Raw genomic sequence first — 14,238 nt, forward strand, 5'->3', positions numbered from 1 at the left:
TAGGAACGTTGCAATATCGCAAAGTACCCTTCAGAGGAGCAAGAGGGAGAGGATTCTCCACCTATAGAGGTGGCAATCAGCACCGCTACTCTTCCAGGTCACAATCTAGCCAAACAAATAAACCTCAATACTCTCAGAGGGGTTCTTTCTCTCGCCAACAGCCGAGGGGACGACAAGGCCAACAAAGGAGAGACAACACCAGGAAACAATAGCGGCCAGGTGGCTCTTTCCACTGTTCCTGTGCCCTCATTAACACCAGTGGGGGGCAGGATTGCCCATTGCCTCAACAACTGGATGGTCATAACAACAGACCAGTGGGTCCTACAGATCATCAAGGAAGGACACACGTTGGAATTTCAAGATCTTCCTCCAACAAGAGCTCCAGACGCCTTTCCACCCAAACATCTCAAACTCCTTCATCTCGAGGCCCACCAACTCTTCACCAAGGGGGCAATAGAACCTGTACCCCTCTCCCAAAAGGGGAAAGGGTTCTATTCCAGGTTCTTCCGGGTTCGGAAGACGAGGGACAAGTGGCGTCCGATTTTTAGATCTGCGGCAGCTCAACACTTATCTCATCAAGTTATCCTTCAGGATGATCACTCTTCAGGACATCCTCCGCCTTCTCAATCCAGGGGACTACATGGAGACCCTAGATTTGGAAGACGCTTACTTCCACGTACCCATTCTTCCAGCTCACAGGCAATACCTTCGGTTTACAGTAGGCAAGAGCCACTTTCAATTCAAAGTACTGCCTTTTGGTCTCCGATCCGCTCCACGGATCTTTACAAAGGTACTAGCTCCGGTGGCAGCCTTTCTCAGGAGACAGTCTTTAGAGGTTCTTCCATATCTGGACGATTGGCTGCTGAAAGCTCCTTCTTTCCAAGAGGCGTCCAGGGCAGTCACGACCTGCAGACAACTGTTCGAGCAACTGGGTCTTCGGCTCAACAGAGAAAAATCAGTTTTACGCCCCTCCAAGACAGCGAAGTTTCATGGGGCTATCCTGGACACAGAGTGCTGCCTGGCTTTTCCTTCGGAAGAGCGCCAGAACAAGCTGATTTTTTCAGCCCGCCTTCTTCAGACACGGAATTTTCTGTCCGTTCGCAAGTACAAATCGCTTCTCGGATCGATTTTATCCTGCATACCATTGGTTCCACACTGCAGGCTGCGAATGCGTCCACTGCAAGAACAGTTGGACAAACAATGGCGTCAAGTCACAGGCTCCTTCGACGACAGGATTGTCATTACTCCGGAGATGAGGAAGGCAAGCAGCTGGTGGTTGCTGAAAGACAATCTTTCCAGAGGTTTACCGTTCCAACTTCCACCATCTCCCATGGTTTTGACGACAGATGCTTCCATGGAAGGATGGGGAGCGGTCCTCCAAGAACTGAAGGTCAGTGGCCATTGGAGCCCAGTCCAAGTCAAGTTCCACATCAATCTACTGGAACTTATCGCCATTCGTCTGGCCTTACAAGCCTTCCTTCCACGAATCCGCGACTGTGCAGTGCTGGTTCGTACAGACAACACCACAGCCATGCACTACATAAACAAGCATGGCGGCACGAGATCTTCCACCCTCTCGAATGAAGCCCAGACACTTTGGAATTGGGTGATCCAAAATAATATCGCCCTTTCAGCGGAACATCTAGCGGGAACACTCAATGTCACGGCGGATGCTTTGAGTCGCCAAAGGACTATCTCCCACGAGTGGGAACTGGACCAGACCATTCTGGAGGAACTGTTTGCACGCTGGGGGACCCCATCCATCGATCTTTTTGCAACTCCCCAGAACGCCATATGCCAGTCCTTCGCAAGCAGGGTTCACCATCGGGAGTCCTTGGGGAATGCCCGTTTGATTGCTTGGTCCGGCGCATTTGTTTACGCCTTTCCTCCCATTCCGCTGATTCCGAGACTGATCCGCAAGCTCAAGGTAGAGCCGTGCAGGATGATTCTGATCGCACCAGCATGGCCCAGACAGTTTTGGTACACAGAACTTCTCCTCCTCTCCCAGGATCAGCCAATTCTTCTACATCCTGTTCCAACACTGTTGACAATGGCTCACGGACAGGTTCTACATCCGAACTTGAAGTCTCTACGATTGACAGCGTGGCTCCTGAGTTCAGAGAGTTCCAGGGTTTAAATCTCTCAGGAGAATGTAAAGACATTTTGGCCCAGGCCCGAGCCCCTAGTACCAACAAGACCTATCGGGCTAAGTGGAAGAGATTCTGTTTTTGGTGTCTGAAAGAAGGTCTACATCCATATACTTCTGCGCCGCACCAACTCTTACCTTACATCCTTTCTCTGGCGAAATCTGGATTGGCTCCTTCTTCTGTAAAGGTACATCTAGCGGCCATTTCTAGATTCAGACGTTCATCATCGGGGCCTTCCCTGTGGTCGGAAAGGATTATCAAACAATTCCTGAAAGGTTTATTCAGGGTCTTTCCACCAGTCCGGCCTCCACCACCAGCCTGGCATCTGAATTTAGTCTTGTCATATCTTATGAAGGCCCCATTTGAGCCTATTCATAAGGCTGACCTTAAGTTTCTCTCATGGAAACTAGCTCTTCCCTTGGCCCTGACATCGGCTAGAAGAGTTAGTGAGCTCCAGGCTTTCACAATTGAGGTACCTTTTCTACAGTTCAAAAATAATGTTCTCATCCTACGGACAAAGCCTAAATTTATTCCGAAGGTACCCTCAGAATTTCATCTGAATGAGCCGGTGGTCTTAAAATCTTTCTTTCCGCAACCTTCCACACCAGCTGAAAGGGCTTTGCACTCTTTGGACATTCACAGATGTCTTAAATTCTACTTGGAGCGCACAAGACAGTTCAGAAAGTCTTCCCAGCTTTTTGTTTTATTCAGCGCTCCTCGAAAGGGGTGTCTAGTTTTTAAACCCTGCATTTCCCGCTGGATTTCCAGTGCTATACATTTTTGCCATCAAGCAGCGGGAAAACCACTTCAACGAGCAGTTCGTGCTCATTCTACGAGATCAATGGCTTCATCGGCGGCTCTATTCGCAGGTGTCCCGATCAAGGACATATGTAGAGCAGCGACATGGAGCAGTGTCCACACCTTCACTCGCCACTACTGCTTGGATTCTTCTGTGAAAGAGGATGCAGCAGTGGGCCAGGCGGTTTTGAGGAACCTTTTCCAATAAGTCGGTGAGCTTTCCTTCTATCCCGCCTTCCTGTTTGCATGTTTTGTATTACTTGTTATTATTTTGCTTTATGATGCTAATGTGTATCTGGTTTTTCTTATCAGAATTATGTATGACATTTTCAGGTGCACATATTACAAAATATGCTTTTTCTATTTACTGCTAGTTATTCTGATACGAAGCATGGGAATCTATGAAAGTTCCAATACCGGGGCAAGAAAACAAGTTACTTACCTGTAACTTTGGTTCCCCAGTATTGGTAACTTTCATAGATTCCCATGCGCCCACCCGCCTCCCCTGGGAAAGCTCAGCCTTATTGTCTTATGATGTTGATGTTCACAACGGCTACGAAAATCTGAGGCTCTGAGTTTCTCTCAGGAAGGTTCTATGGGGTGAGGCTGCTCTGATTGGCTTCTGCAAGAATTTGGTCTCTTTTACAAAAAGAGGTGGATAAGCTACAAAATGAGATGAGGCCTAGGCCTATTTTTTCACTTTGTGCTTATTACTAAGGTATTTTCTATTTACCGAGGCTCCCATTCCGACGACGGGGAATGATACAAAGCATGGGAATCTATGAAAGTTACCAATACTGGGGAACCAAAGTTACAGGTAAGTAAATTGTTTTCTTCCTCCTAGGCACCCCCCTTCCCCAGTCTGGAATCTCAATATAGTGCTTACCAGACTCATGGGCCCTCCTTTCGAACCTTTACATTCATGCGAACTACAATTCCTAACGTGGATAGTTGCATTCTTAGTGGCCATCACCTCACTCAGAAGAGTGAGTGAATTACAAGCGCTTACAATTCAAGAACCTTTCATGCAGGTACATGCCAACAGGGTGGTTCTTAGAACAAACCTTAAATTCATGCCTAAGGTTGTATCCAATTTCCATATCAACCAATCAATAGAACTGCCAGTGTTCTTTCAAAATCCACAGTCAGTAGCTGAGAGAGCCCTGCACACACTAGACGTAAAGAGAGCTCTACTTTACTATGTGGACAGAACTAAATCCTTTCGGAAAACAAAGCAACTGTTTGTTGCCTTTGCACCACAACACAAGGGGAATCCAATTTCAAAATCAGGAATAGGCAGATGGATAGTTAAATGCATTCAGATATGCTATCAAAAGGCAAAACGCACTTTAACCGTCCCCCCCAAAAGCACCCTCCACTAGGTAAATGGGGGCATCCATGACTTTCCTAGGTAATATTCCTCTTGAAGACATCTGTAAGGCAGCCACATGGACCACCATACACACTTTCACAAAACACTACTGTGTAGATGTACAAACGAAACAGCAAGCTGCTGTAGGCCAGGCTGTCCTCAAAACTTTTTCAAACTGCTGCAGCTGGCACAGGTAGCCACCGCTAGAGGAAATACTGCTATACAGTCTATGCACAGATATGAATTCAGCAGCCCACATGCCTCGAACGGAATATGCTACTTACCAGTATGCATCTGTTGTTGGCATGTAGGGCTGCTGACATTCATATCGCCTGCCCTCCTCCCCGGTGCCGGTAGCAGCTGCAGCATTCTCTCTGGCATGGCCATCTCTCTGCCACAATGGCGAAAAACAATCTGAGGATGGAGAGGATGCCCATGCGCACTGTAGTCCAGGGGAGGAGTCACCTATCTCGTGATACTTCGAAGACTCTTCCAAAACAACAAGTGCAATCATCCGGACCCAACACTAGGCGGCGATGTATGCACAAGATATGAATGTCAGTAGCCCTACATGCCAAGAACAGATGCATACTGGTAAGTAGCATATTCCTTTAAACAAAACAAGTATACATGGCTAAGCAGGGCATGGTTTGTAGCAGTAACCAAAGAAAATCCATTGACTTTCTAAATGGGTATCAGACATACAGCTGTCCAGGATCACAAAATGCATGAAGGCCCTCAAAGCTACCAATTCGGGCCTCGCCATCTAAGACATAAACTTGCAATTAACTTACCAGGCAAACCTCTGTTTGTTTAGGAAACATTGCTGTCTGAAGGAAAAAGAGACACATGCAGGCTGTTTTTTGTCTAGGGACAGGGTCTGCAGGCACACCGCTGTTCAAGGTTCTAGCAGAGCCAGTGGCTTGCTACAGAGCCACAGCGACCGTGCCACAGTGGCGAAAATAGCACTACAAGGCACCTACGAGGAATTGAGCCTGCCGTGTAGTGAACGCCGTCTCCCAAGTTATACAAACATAACCTGCATTGTCATAAAAAAAAAACATTGGTGCAGTTTGATAAAGTTCGGAATTTAAGTTTTACTAATGAAAGTTTGCTCTCAGATGTAAACGACTTTTGAAGAATCTAGTCTCCCAGCCCACTTTATTACCGCACTGTGTTAACCTAAGGACATTTGCATATTTATCTTGGCTCAACTGCCTGAAGAAAATAAAACAGGTGTGAAAATTAAATAATGGTTCCCAAACTGTGTGCTTTGGTGCACGGCGCCCCTGGCGGGTTTTGCCGGTGCACTTGGGTGCCGCGGCGCACAGATTGGGAACCACTGGATTAAGCTATTGGCATTGTAAATGACAATGCCATTTATTTATCTGTTTACAAAACCAACACATACATAAAAAATGTGTCCTTTACAATGCCAATAGCTCTACCTTTTGCAAAGGCGAGACCGTTGAATTGTAAATGCTTTTCTACCAATTAGCTGTCTGTATCATGGCAGATTAATTTAAACCACTAACACGTGAACAGTTTTCGATTGACTGTATCCCCCTGGCCCCCCGGCCCCCTTAAACATCCTTTACAGATTCCAGGAGCATTTCTCACCAAACTAATATCAGTTTTCATAGGTATTCATTTAAATTTTGATTTATACTCACAGAAAACCTTGTTCAGTTACAAATGTACAGCTTAACCAATAAGCTCTCATGAAATCTCCAGTGGTGTAAATAATGGAGTTTTGCAACAAGTCTTCAAACAGTGGAGTACCACATAGGTGAATCCCTTCACCATGACAAACGCAAAATACTTTTCAAATGGGAATTACAAACTCAAACTAGGCGTCTTATAGTCAATAGGCACCTTTTTCTTTAAGCCTTTCATGCTAGCTCTGCCGAAGGTCCTTCTGAATTCTTGAACATACTGAGTAACTACAGTGATTCTCCTCACTATTTTGTGGCCATTCCACTGGTTTCCAGTCATTCATCTATTCTAAAAATTAACTTGGCATGTTGCTGTGCAAACAATCTTCATTTCAGAACACTATGTAGCATCTTCTTATAAGAGCCTTCTATCGCTTAGCCTTTAAAATGAGATGATCTGAATTTAAATATATGTTGGCCCCTCCTTTTTTCCTTACCTTACTCTGTTGGTGGACAAAGGGTGTGTTAGAAGGACATGCACAGTCTAGTGGCTGTGAGTACATTTTCTTCTTTTATGAAGAAGGTGTATGTACTTTGAGGAAGAATAGCTTGGTAAAGCTTTGCTTTCCTTCCCTTAAAGTTTAACAAAAAGCCTTTTTTCCAGCTAACTCACAACTACAGAAGGCCACTGGAGGTGGTCCATTTGTTTTGTATTTTTGTTACATTTTATTTTCAATTCATCACAGATACAGTAAAAGCATCAGCTTGTCACATACTGACTTAATCTAAATCATTCTGGTACCACAGGTATTAGCATACTTTGAACAGCGTATTTACGCTAATAACATGAAAAGAGAAAGTGGTATCTCCCTCCCAACAGATATGACTTCATCTGTCCAAGAATTGAATTTGCATACCACAGATATGATCCACCTCAAGTGCATCCTGCTCAACACCCGCTCCGTGCACAGACATACCATCGAACTTGGGAACCTGCTCGACACAACAGCACCAGACGTCGCCTTCCTCACGGAAACCTGGATGAACGCCTCCTCAGCGCCCGACATCGCCACAGCCATCCCGGATGGATACAAGATCACCCGGAGGGACCGCGTCAACCAGACGGGAGGAGGCATCGCCATCGTACACAAGAACACCATCCGCATCTCGACCAACTCCGACGACACCTTCACCGACGCCGAACACCCCCACTTCCAGATACACACCGACCCCAAGACGACCCTCAGAGGCACCCTCATCTACAGACCCCCGGGACCATGCACACAATTCAGCGAAGACATCGCAGACTTCATCAGCCCGCACGCCCTCCCCTCCGCTGACTACATCCTCCTATGGGACCTCAACTTCCACCTGGAGAACAACAATGACAGCAACACCACCACCCTGCTGGCCAACCTCGGACTCAAGCAACAGGTGAACACCCCACCCACTACGACGGCCACACGCTTGACCCCGTCTTCTCATCCAGCAAGCACATCTCCTTCAGCCACTCCACCGGACTGCATTGGACTGACCACAGTTGCGTCCACTTCAGCTTCAGAAGAACCACGAGCCACCACCACTGGCAACAGGTTCCTTGCCGGAGCTGGAGCAAGATCACCGCCGAGCAGCTCACTGCCTCCCTCAGCCAGAACCCTCCCACCAGCACAACGGACCCCAACGAAGCAGCCAGCAACCTCACACAGTGGTTGACCGCCTGCGCTGACGACCTCGCACCACTAAAGAACCCTCCCAGCAGACCCGGCAGCAAGAAAACCCCCTGGTTCACCGACGAACTCAAGGACTCCAAGAAGAACTGCCGCACCCTCGAGAGAGAGCCTCGCGCCACGACCAGACCACAGACAACATGACCGCCCTCAAGCACTCCACCCGCAAGCACCACCAGCTGATCCGCGCCACCAAGAAGACAGCACTCAAAGAACGTCTGGACAACAACGCCCACGACAGCAAGGAACTCTTCAGCATCGTCAAAGAGTTCTCCAACCCCAGCGCCGGAAACATTACCCCCTTGCGAGATCTCTGCGACTCACTCGCCTCGTTCTTCCACCGCAAGATCACCAACATACACAACAGCTTCGGCGCACAGACCACGCACCCAACCACCGAACCAACGCCTGCCACCACCACCCTCTTCAACTGGACCCCGTTCAGCACCGAAGACACCACCCGCAAAATGAACACCATCCACTCCGGATCCCCAACCGACCCCTGCCCCCAACACGTCTTCAACAAGGCCGACTCCATCATCGCACCCCAACTCCGAGACATCATCAACACCTCCTTCCACACCGCCACCTTCCCGGAGAGCTGGAAGCACGCCGAGCTCAGCGCCCTCCTGAAAAAACCAACAGCGGACCCCACCGACCTCAAGAACTTCCTCCCCATCTCGCTCCTCCCTTTTCCTGCCAAAGTCCTCGAAGGCCGTCAACAGACAGCTCGCCGCCTTCCTCAAGACGAACGGATCCCTCGACCCCTCGCAGTCCGGTTTTCGAGCCAACCACAGCACTGAGACCGCCCTGATCGCAGCCACCGATGACATCAGATCCCTGCTTGACAACGGGGAAACAGCGGCCCTCATTATCCTGGACCTCTCTGCAGCGTTCGACACTGACTGCCACCGCACCCTGGTGCAGCGCCTCATCAACATCGGAATCCAAGAGAAGGCACTGGAGTGGATCATCTCGTTCCTCGCCGGAAGAACCCAGAGAGTCCTTCTCCCCCCCCGTTCAGATCCGAGGCCACCGAAGTCATCTGCGGCGTACCACAAGGATCATCACTCAGCCCAACCCTCTTCAACGTCTACGTGAGCCCCCTTGCAGACATCGCACGCCAACACAACCTCAACATCGTCTCCTACGCCGACGATACCAGCTGACCCTCTCCCTCACCAACGACCCCGCCATCGCCAGAGCCAGCCTACACAAAGGGATGAAAGACGTCGCCGAGTGGATGAAGAACAGCCGCCTGAAACTTAACTCAGACAAGACGAAAGTCCTCATCCTGGGATCATCGCCCTCAGCCTGGGCCGATTTCTGGTGGCCCCCTGCCCTGGGCACCACTCCCAAGCCAACGGACCACGCACGCAACCTGGGCTTCATCCTGGACTCCTCCCTCTCGATGACCAGACAAGTCAACGCCGTCTCCTCATCGTGCTTCAACACCCTGCGCATGCTCCGCAAGATCTTCCGATGGATCCCCACCGAAACCAGGAAGACCATCACCCAGGCACTCGTCACCAGCAGACTGGACTACGGGAACACCCTCTACGCCGGAACCACAGCCAAACTTCAAAAAGACTCCAACGCATCCAGAACGCCTCCGCACGACTCATCCTGGACATCCCCAGACACAGCCACATCTCCGGCCACCTGAGAGACCTGCACTGGCTCCCCGTCAGCAAGAGAATCACGTTCAGGCTCCTCACCCACACCCACAAGGCTCTCCACGACCTGGGACCCAAGTACCTCAACGAACGCCTGACCTTCTACACGCCCACCCGCCAGCTACGATCAACCAGCCACGTCCTCGCCGCCGTACCACGCATCTGCAGAGCCACCGCCGGAGGAAGATCCTTCTCCTTCCTGGCAGCCAAAACTTGGAACTCCCTCCCCATCCACCTTCGGCTGACCCAAGACAATCTCTCCTTCAGGAAGCAGCTCAAGACCTGGCTTTTCGAGCAGTGACATACCCCTCCCCCCCGCCTTGAGACCCTTCCGGATGAGTAGCGCACTTTACAAATGCCCTGATTGATTGATTGAGCCTCACCAAGCACAGAATCTGATAGACATCTAGCCGCATATTCCTTACAATTATCTCCAGATGTCAGACTGGATCTGGAACTTTTCGAGCTTCACCCCTGTATGCCAGTAGGTGGTGTCGTTTAACACCGCGTCAGCTTTACCCGTACTGGAAGTGACGTACGCAGTGAGTATATAGGGACCACCTTGGCACGCTGACATCCGCTCTTTCTTTTCCACGCCAGAAAAAGCAGATCCTTATTAGCTACCACTCAATCACTTTTTGACTGGCTTTTTTTTACTTTGTTGAGAACAGCTTTCTCCTGGTGTGACAGGATGACCCCCAAGAAACCAGCTTGTCTCAACCCCCAGCCCCTCCCCCGCCCACCCCTTCCCTGTCCTCCGTTTATGGTGCCCTGCGAAAGACCATGACTCTAAGGCCTGCGAGGAGTGCTGCACCATGCACCCGAAGACAGAGTACTACCTCAAGCTCTTTGCAGCCCGATGTCAGACGACCCTGCGATGAGCAAGAACCCAGTTGCATAGACGGTCCCGGGAATGCTAGCAGAGCCACACCAGACGTTAGGTAAGTCACCCAAGAATTTTTTTTTAAGAAGTTGAAGAGAGGGGGAGGAGCCTAGCGACGAACGAATGTGGCCGCATAAGCTCTCAGCTCCGTCGACCTCCTCCTGCTGCTTGAATATCCTGCAAAAAAATCCTGCTTTCTCGCCTCACCCCCGTGTGGGTGACCCGTTGCTGATACTGGCGGTGTGGTCCTGGGAAACTTACGGCCCGGATTGCCGTAGTTACATCGAGTGGAAGTTCTCGGCCTAACGCTGACCGATAGCCGGGACCTCGAGTACTGACCCTGCTGGGTTGCAGTGCAACAACGGCGGCCGGGGGATCCAGACACGGTCCGGTCGATAGAAGTAGAGAGCAACCTGCCCCATGATTGTTGGAGAGCCTGCGGTTCTACCCGCATTGTGGAGGTGTAATGATCCTGTGAGTGGCTGAGAGGTCGGGGGTCCCCTTCTCGGCGTTCCCTTCCCGCCGGGGTGGGGCCCCCTTCCGAGAGGCCCTATCATTGCTCGACTGTGTGCCTCCTGCCCCCGCCTGCCCTCATCGCACTTCGGTCCTTGGGGGAATCTGGTGACCCGAAGGGTGCATTGATGTCTGGAGTCTATCAGTTCGCTGCGGTGCGGGGTGAAGAAGAGCCATCATTGCGAACCGTGATGGCCGCCATTAAGGGCCTGTGCTCCTACATGGTTGCTCTTTCACATAAGTCGATCGTGGATGACACCGAAACTGCCCGATCACATAAGGACTCTGATCTGTCTGGTCCCCCTAGGCGAGCCGTTTCTCCCACTTTGATCCCGGAATCTACGACTCGAGGCCCATCTAGTGTCGAAGCTTGGATAGCAATGTCTGTACCGCTGTGTGCGGCTGAACCCGCCGCCATGGTGTATCGCCCGCCCACGTTGGCGAGTCCACCTGTGGTCGTGTTCACGTGCTCGTCCCCCTATGACTTTATTGAAACTGTGACCCGACGGAAGCAGCGCACATCTATCGATCGTGTGAGCTGTGCAGCGTGGTGGAGTATGGAACGGTCGGGATCTGGTCGTACCGTGGCGAGTGTCATGGCGGCTGAGGATTGTGGTGGACGGTGGATATCCGCTGGACTCGCCGCACAGATTCGTGGACTGGCTGAACTTTTGATTTATCCTGTGAATATGCGTGTGCGGTGTGCGGAACTCATGGTGAACACTCGTAGAGGTCAAGGGTGAGACTGGTGTTCGACTCGGATGCTAGGGGTTTGGGAGGGACCCAGGATCCGCCATTTTCTTGTATCAGGGGGCGGGGCGGTGTAGGACGTCTTTCCTGGGTTCTACCGAATTTACTTTGCATTGCTACTGATTGTTTAATTACCAGGACTGTACGCCGCAGGAGGGGGGGTAGTGCGACGGGGGATGCGTGTTTCTCCTCCTCCCTTAACTTTTCTTTTCTTTCTTTTTCTGTGTTTCCTCCCTTTATAAATCTCTTTTCTACTATATTTCAGGTTTTTGGTCGCTGGGCGATAGGCACGCTGCTAGGGGGGTAGGCCGTAGCCATCTGCAGGGGTGCAGGGTGGGGGGTAGGGGGTGGGGTATTTTTTTCCGTTCTCTGTTTCTATGGCCTTTTTCTCTTCTTTTAGTTTGACTGGACTTCCTTTTTTCTCTCTCCCTGGGTTGGGGGTCAGTTTATCGGGTTACTGTTTGGACTTTTTGGGCGGTGCTGGGACTGTGGCCGCTCAGTCTCTCCTGTCATTGGATTCATCGGGTGGGGCCTTAGTCGGGAGTTTTCAGAAATGTATGCTTGCTTATATTGTTCGCTTCAAAATGTTGTCGTCTCTGCAGTTGGACATGCTTCCCTGCCCACCCGGTGATTGTATCTACTTTAGATCCCGTAGCCGGCCCCCTCCTGTTCTCTTTTGTCTCTTTCCATCTCGTTAACATATGGAACTGTATTACGTATTTACCGTGTATATCCTGTTTTATTTTTAAAAATTGACCTCTCTAATCCTGAGATGCTCTCCTGGGTGTGCCGAAACAGTCCGATTTTCTAATTTTTTTGCTGCCATGCCTCCGGGATGTTTGGCTGAATAGCTGTGTGCACCCTTTTCTAAATAAAGGTCCTCCAAAAATAAAAAATAAAAAATAATAAAAGAAGTTGAGGAGAATTTTGGCTTCCCTGCATCAGTCCAAATCTTCGGGCAAGATGAGGGATCGTTGGGACTCCAGGTCTCGAGTCTTTGCGGAGCCATAACCAGGTTTGTCTCCGCGCTTTCCCGATTTTCCTGGAGAGACCACCGCCCAACTAAGTATTCTAGGAGTCCATGCACCTCATAGGGTGGCCCAACACCTCTGGAGTGCCTTATGGCCCCATGGAGGGACCCGTACTGGATTCCCGCAGGCAGGTCCGCCCTCGGCGCCAGACAGGCCCATTGGTTCTGGTGCTGGATCCGGAGCGGCAACGCCAGCGAGACAGAGACCTCTGGTGCCCGCTCCTGTACTAATACTGTTGGCAGCCATCGATGATGCCACCCACAGCGACCTCAACTGTGACACAGCAGGACCGGTGTCATGATCCGGATTCTGAAACCATGCCTTCATGGTTGGAGCCCACGGCATTTTGTCTTTGACAGGCCTGGTACAGGGGCAAATGGGGAGGGGTATGGCAGCCCTGAGAAAATCCCCACAGAATGGTTGATACTGAGGAAACATGGTATGAAGATCTGAAGAATACCAGTTGGTTATGCACTTCACCTGACACTGGCTTGGCCTCCCCCTTCTACTGTGGCTACAGAGAAGGGGGTCTCTTTTGCTATGGTGGAGAGTGGAGCGCTGAGGCCTTGGGCCTTCAAGTGCCCTCAGTAGCAGTCTAGACTAACCTCGCCACACCCTTGTCTACTCGTACCTGGGTGGTTCTTTTAAGTGATCTGAATCCCTCTTTTGTAATTATAGTTTCTCAGAACTCCCTCTTTTTTTTCCCAAAGTTTTTTATAGCTGAAACTTGAACCGCAATCGCGTATCAGAGCGCTTTATATGAGCACCAGTTGTGTTACATGAGGACACATTCCTTTGATTTGATTTGCCCAGAATCACAGGACGTTGAGCATTATTGCCGAGACTCTAACCCAGTTCCCCAGATTTGAGGTCGACCGCCTTAGCCGTTAGGCTACATTCTCTCCCCTTAACTTTTCTTCTTTGGAGGTCGAGTCCGCCTTGGTGGTACTATCCTACCAGAGTAGGGAGAGGTAGCCTATGATCAAGCATGCCACAAATTGAAGGTGAGGCTTCCTCTTCCAAAAGATTGGTCTTCCTTTCTTCGCTGTACGACACCTCTGAGAAGCCTGAACAGGGCATAGATGACCTACACCTATGAGAGATAAGTAATTTCCTCCCTATCATAGCTACCTCACTTTATTGTGTTTCGTCCCATTCGAAATTACATACATTGTAATGTAGAGCAGTAAGATATGAAACAAATGTTATCAAATTTAATATGTTCCTTTTTTTTAATTCTTAGAAGCTTACAGAATACTGTTTTCACTGTCTGAATTGGTTTAAAAATGTTATCAGATTGCCTATATTAACTGCGTTTTGGAAACAGGTTTAACTTTATAATAAGTGCTCCCTTGCTAGAAAACTTAATTTAGACGTATGTTGTCCTTCTATGTGATGCAAAGTGAAGGTTTGGAAGAAAAAATCTTTCTGACCAGAATGTTTTCTATTTTCAGTAACTGTGGCAGATTATATTTCTCGCGCTGAGTCACAAAGCCGTCAGCGACCAGCACAGAAAGAACCCAGTGAAAAATCCACCGAAATCACAACCAGCCACAAGGTTTGTTTAACAGTATTATTCTCATAATTTATTTCTTGCCATTGTAAGAGTTGTAAATGGCCTCATGCTGCACACTAATTATGAAACCACTTTTCTGTGAGTTAAGGATCTTGCCTTCTGATCAAATC

General features: G+C 49.6%; 1 protein-coding gene across 4 annotated transcripts in view; it reads left to right on the top strand.

Moving 5' to 3' along the window:
- The window catches only part of FXR2 (FMR1 autosomal homolog 2), a 395,300-nt gene that overhangs the window by 338,708 nt on the left and 42,354 nt on the right, over positions 1 to 14,238 (top strand). For all 4 annotated transcript variants that reach the window (XM_086946152.1, XM_086946153.1, XM_086946154.1 and 1 more), the window contains exon 16: positions 14,007 to 14,110. In XM_086946152.1, coding sequence (XP_086802278.1) covers positions 14,007 to 14,110 — 104 coding nt within the window. The remainder of the gene's footprint in view (positions 1 to 14,006; positions 14,111 to 14,238) is intronic.

This window comes from Lissotriton vulgaris, chromosome 12 (assembly GCF_964263255.1).
Source record: "Lissotriton vulgaris chromosome 12, aLisVul1.2, whole genome shotgun sequence".
NCBI lineage: Eukaryota > Metazoa > Chordata > Amphibia > Caudata > Salamandridae > Lissotriton > Lissotriton vulgaris.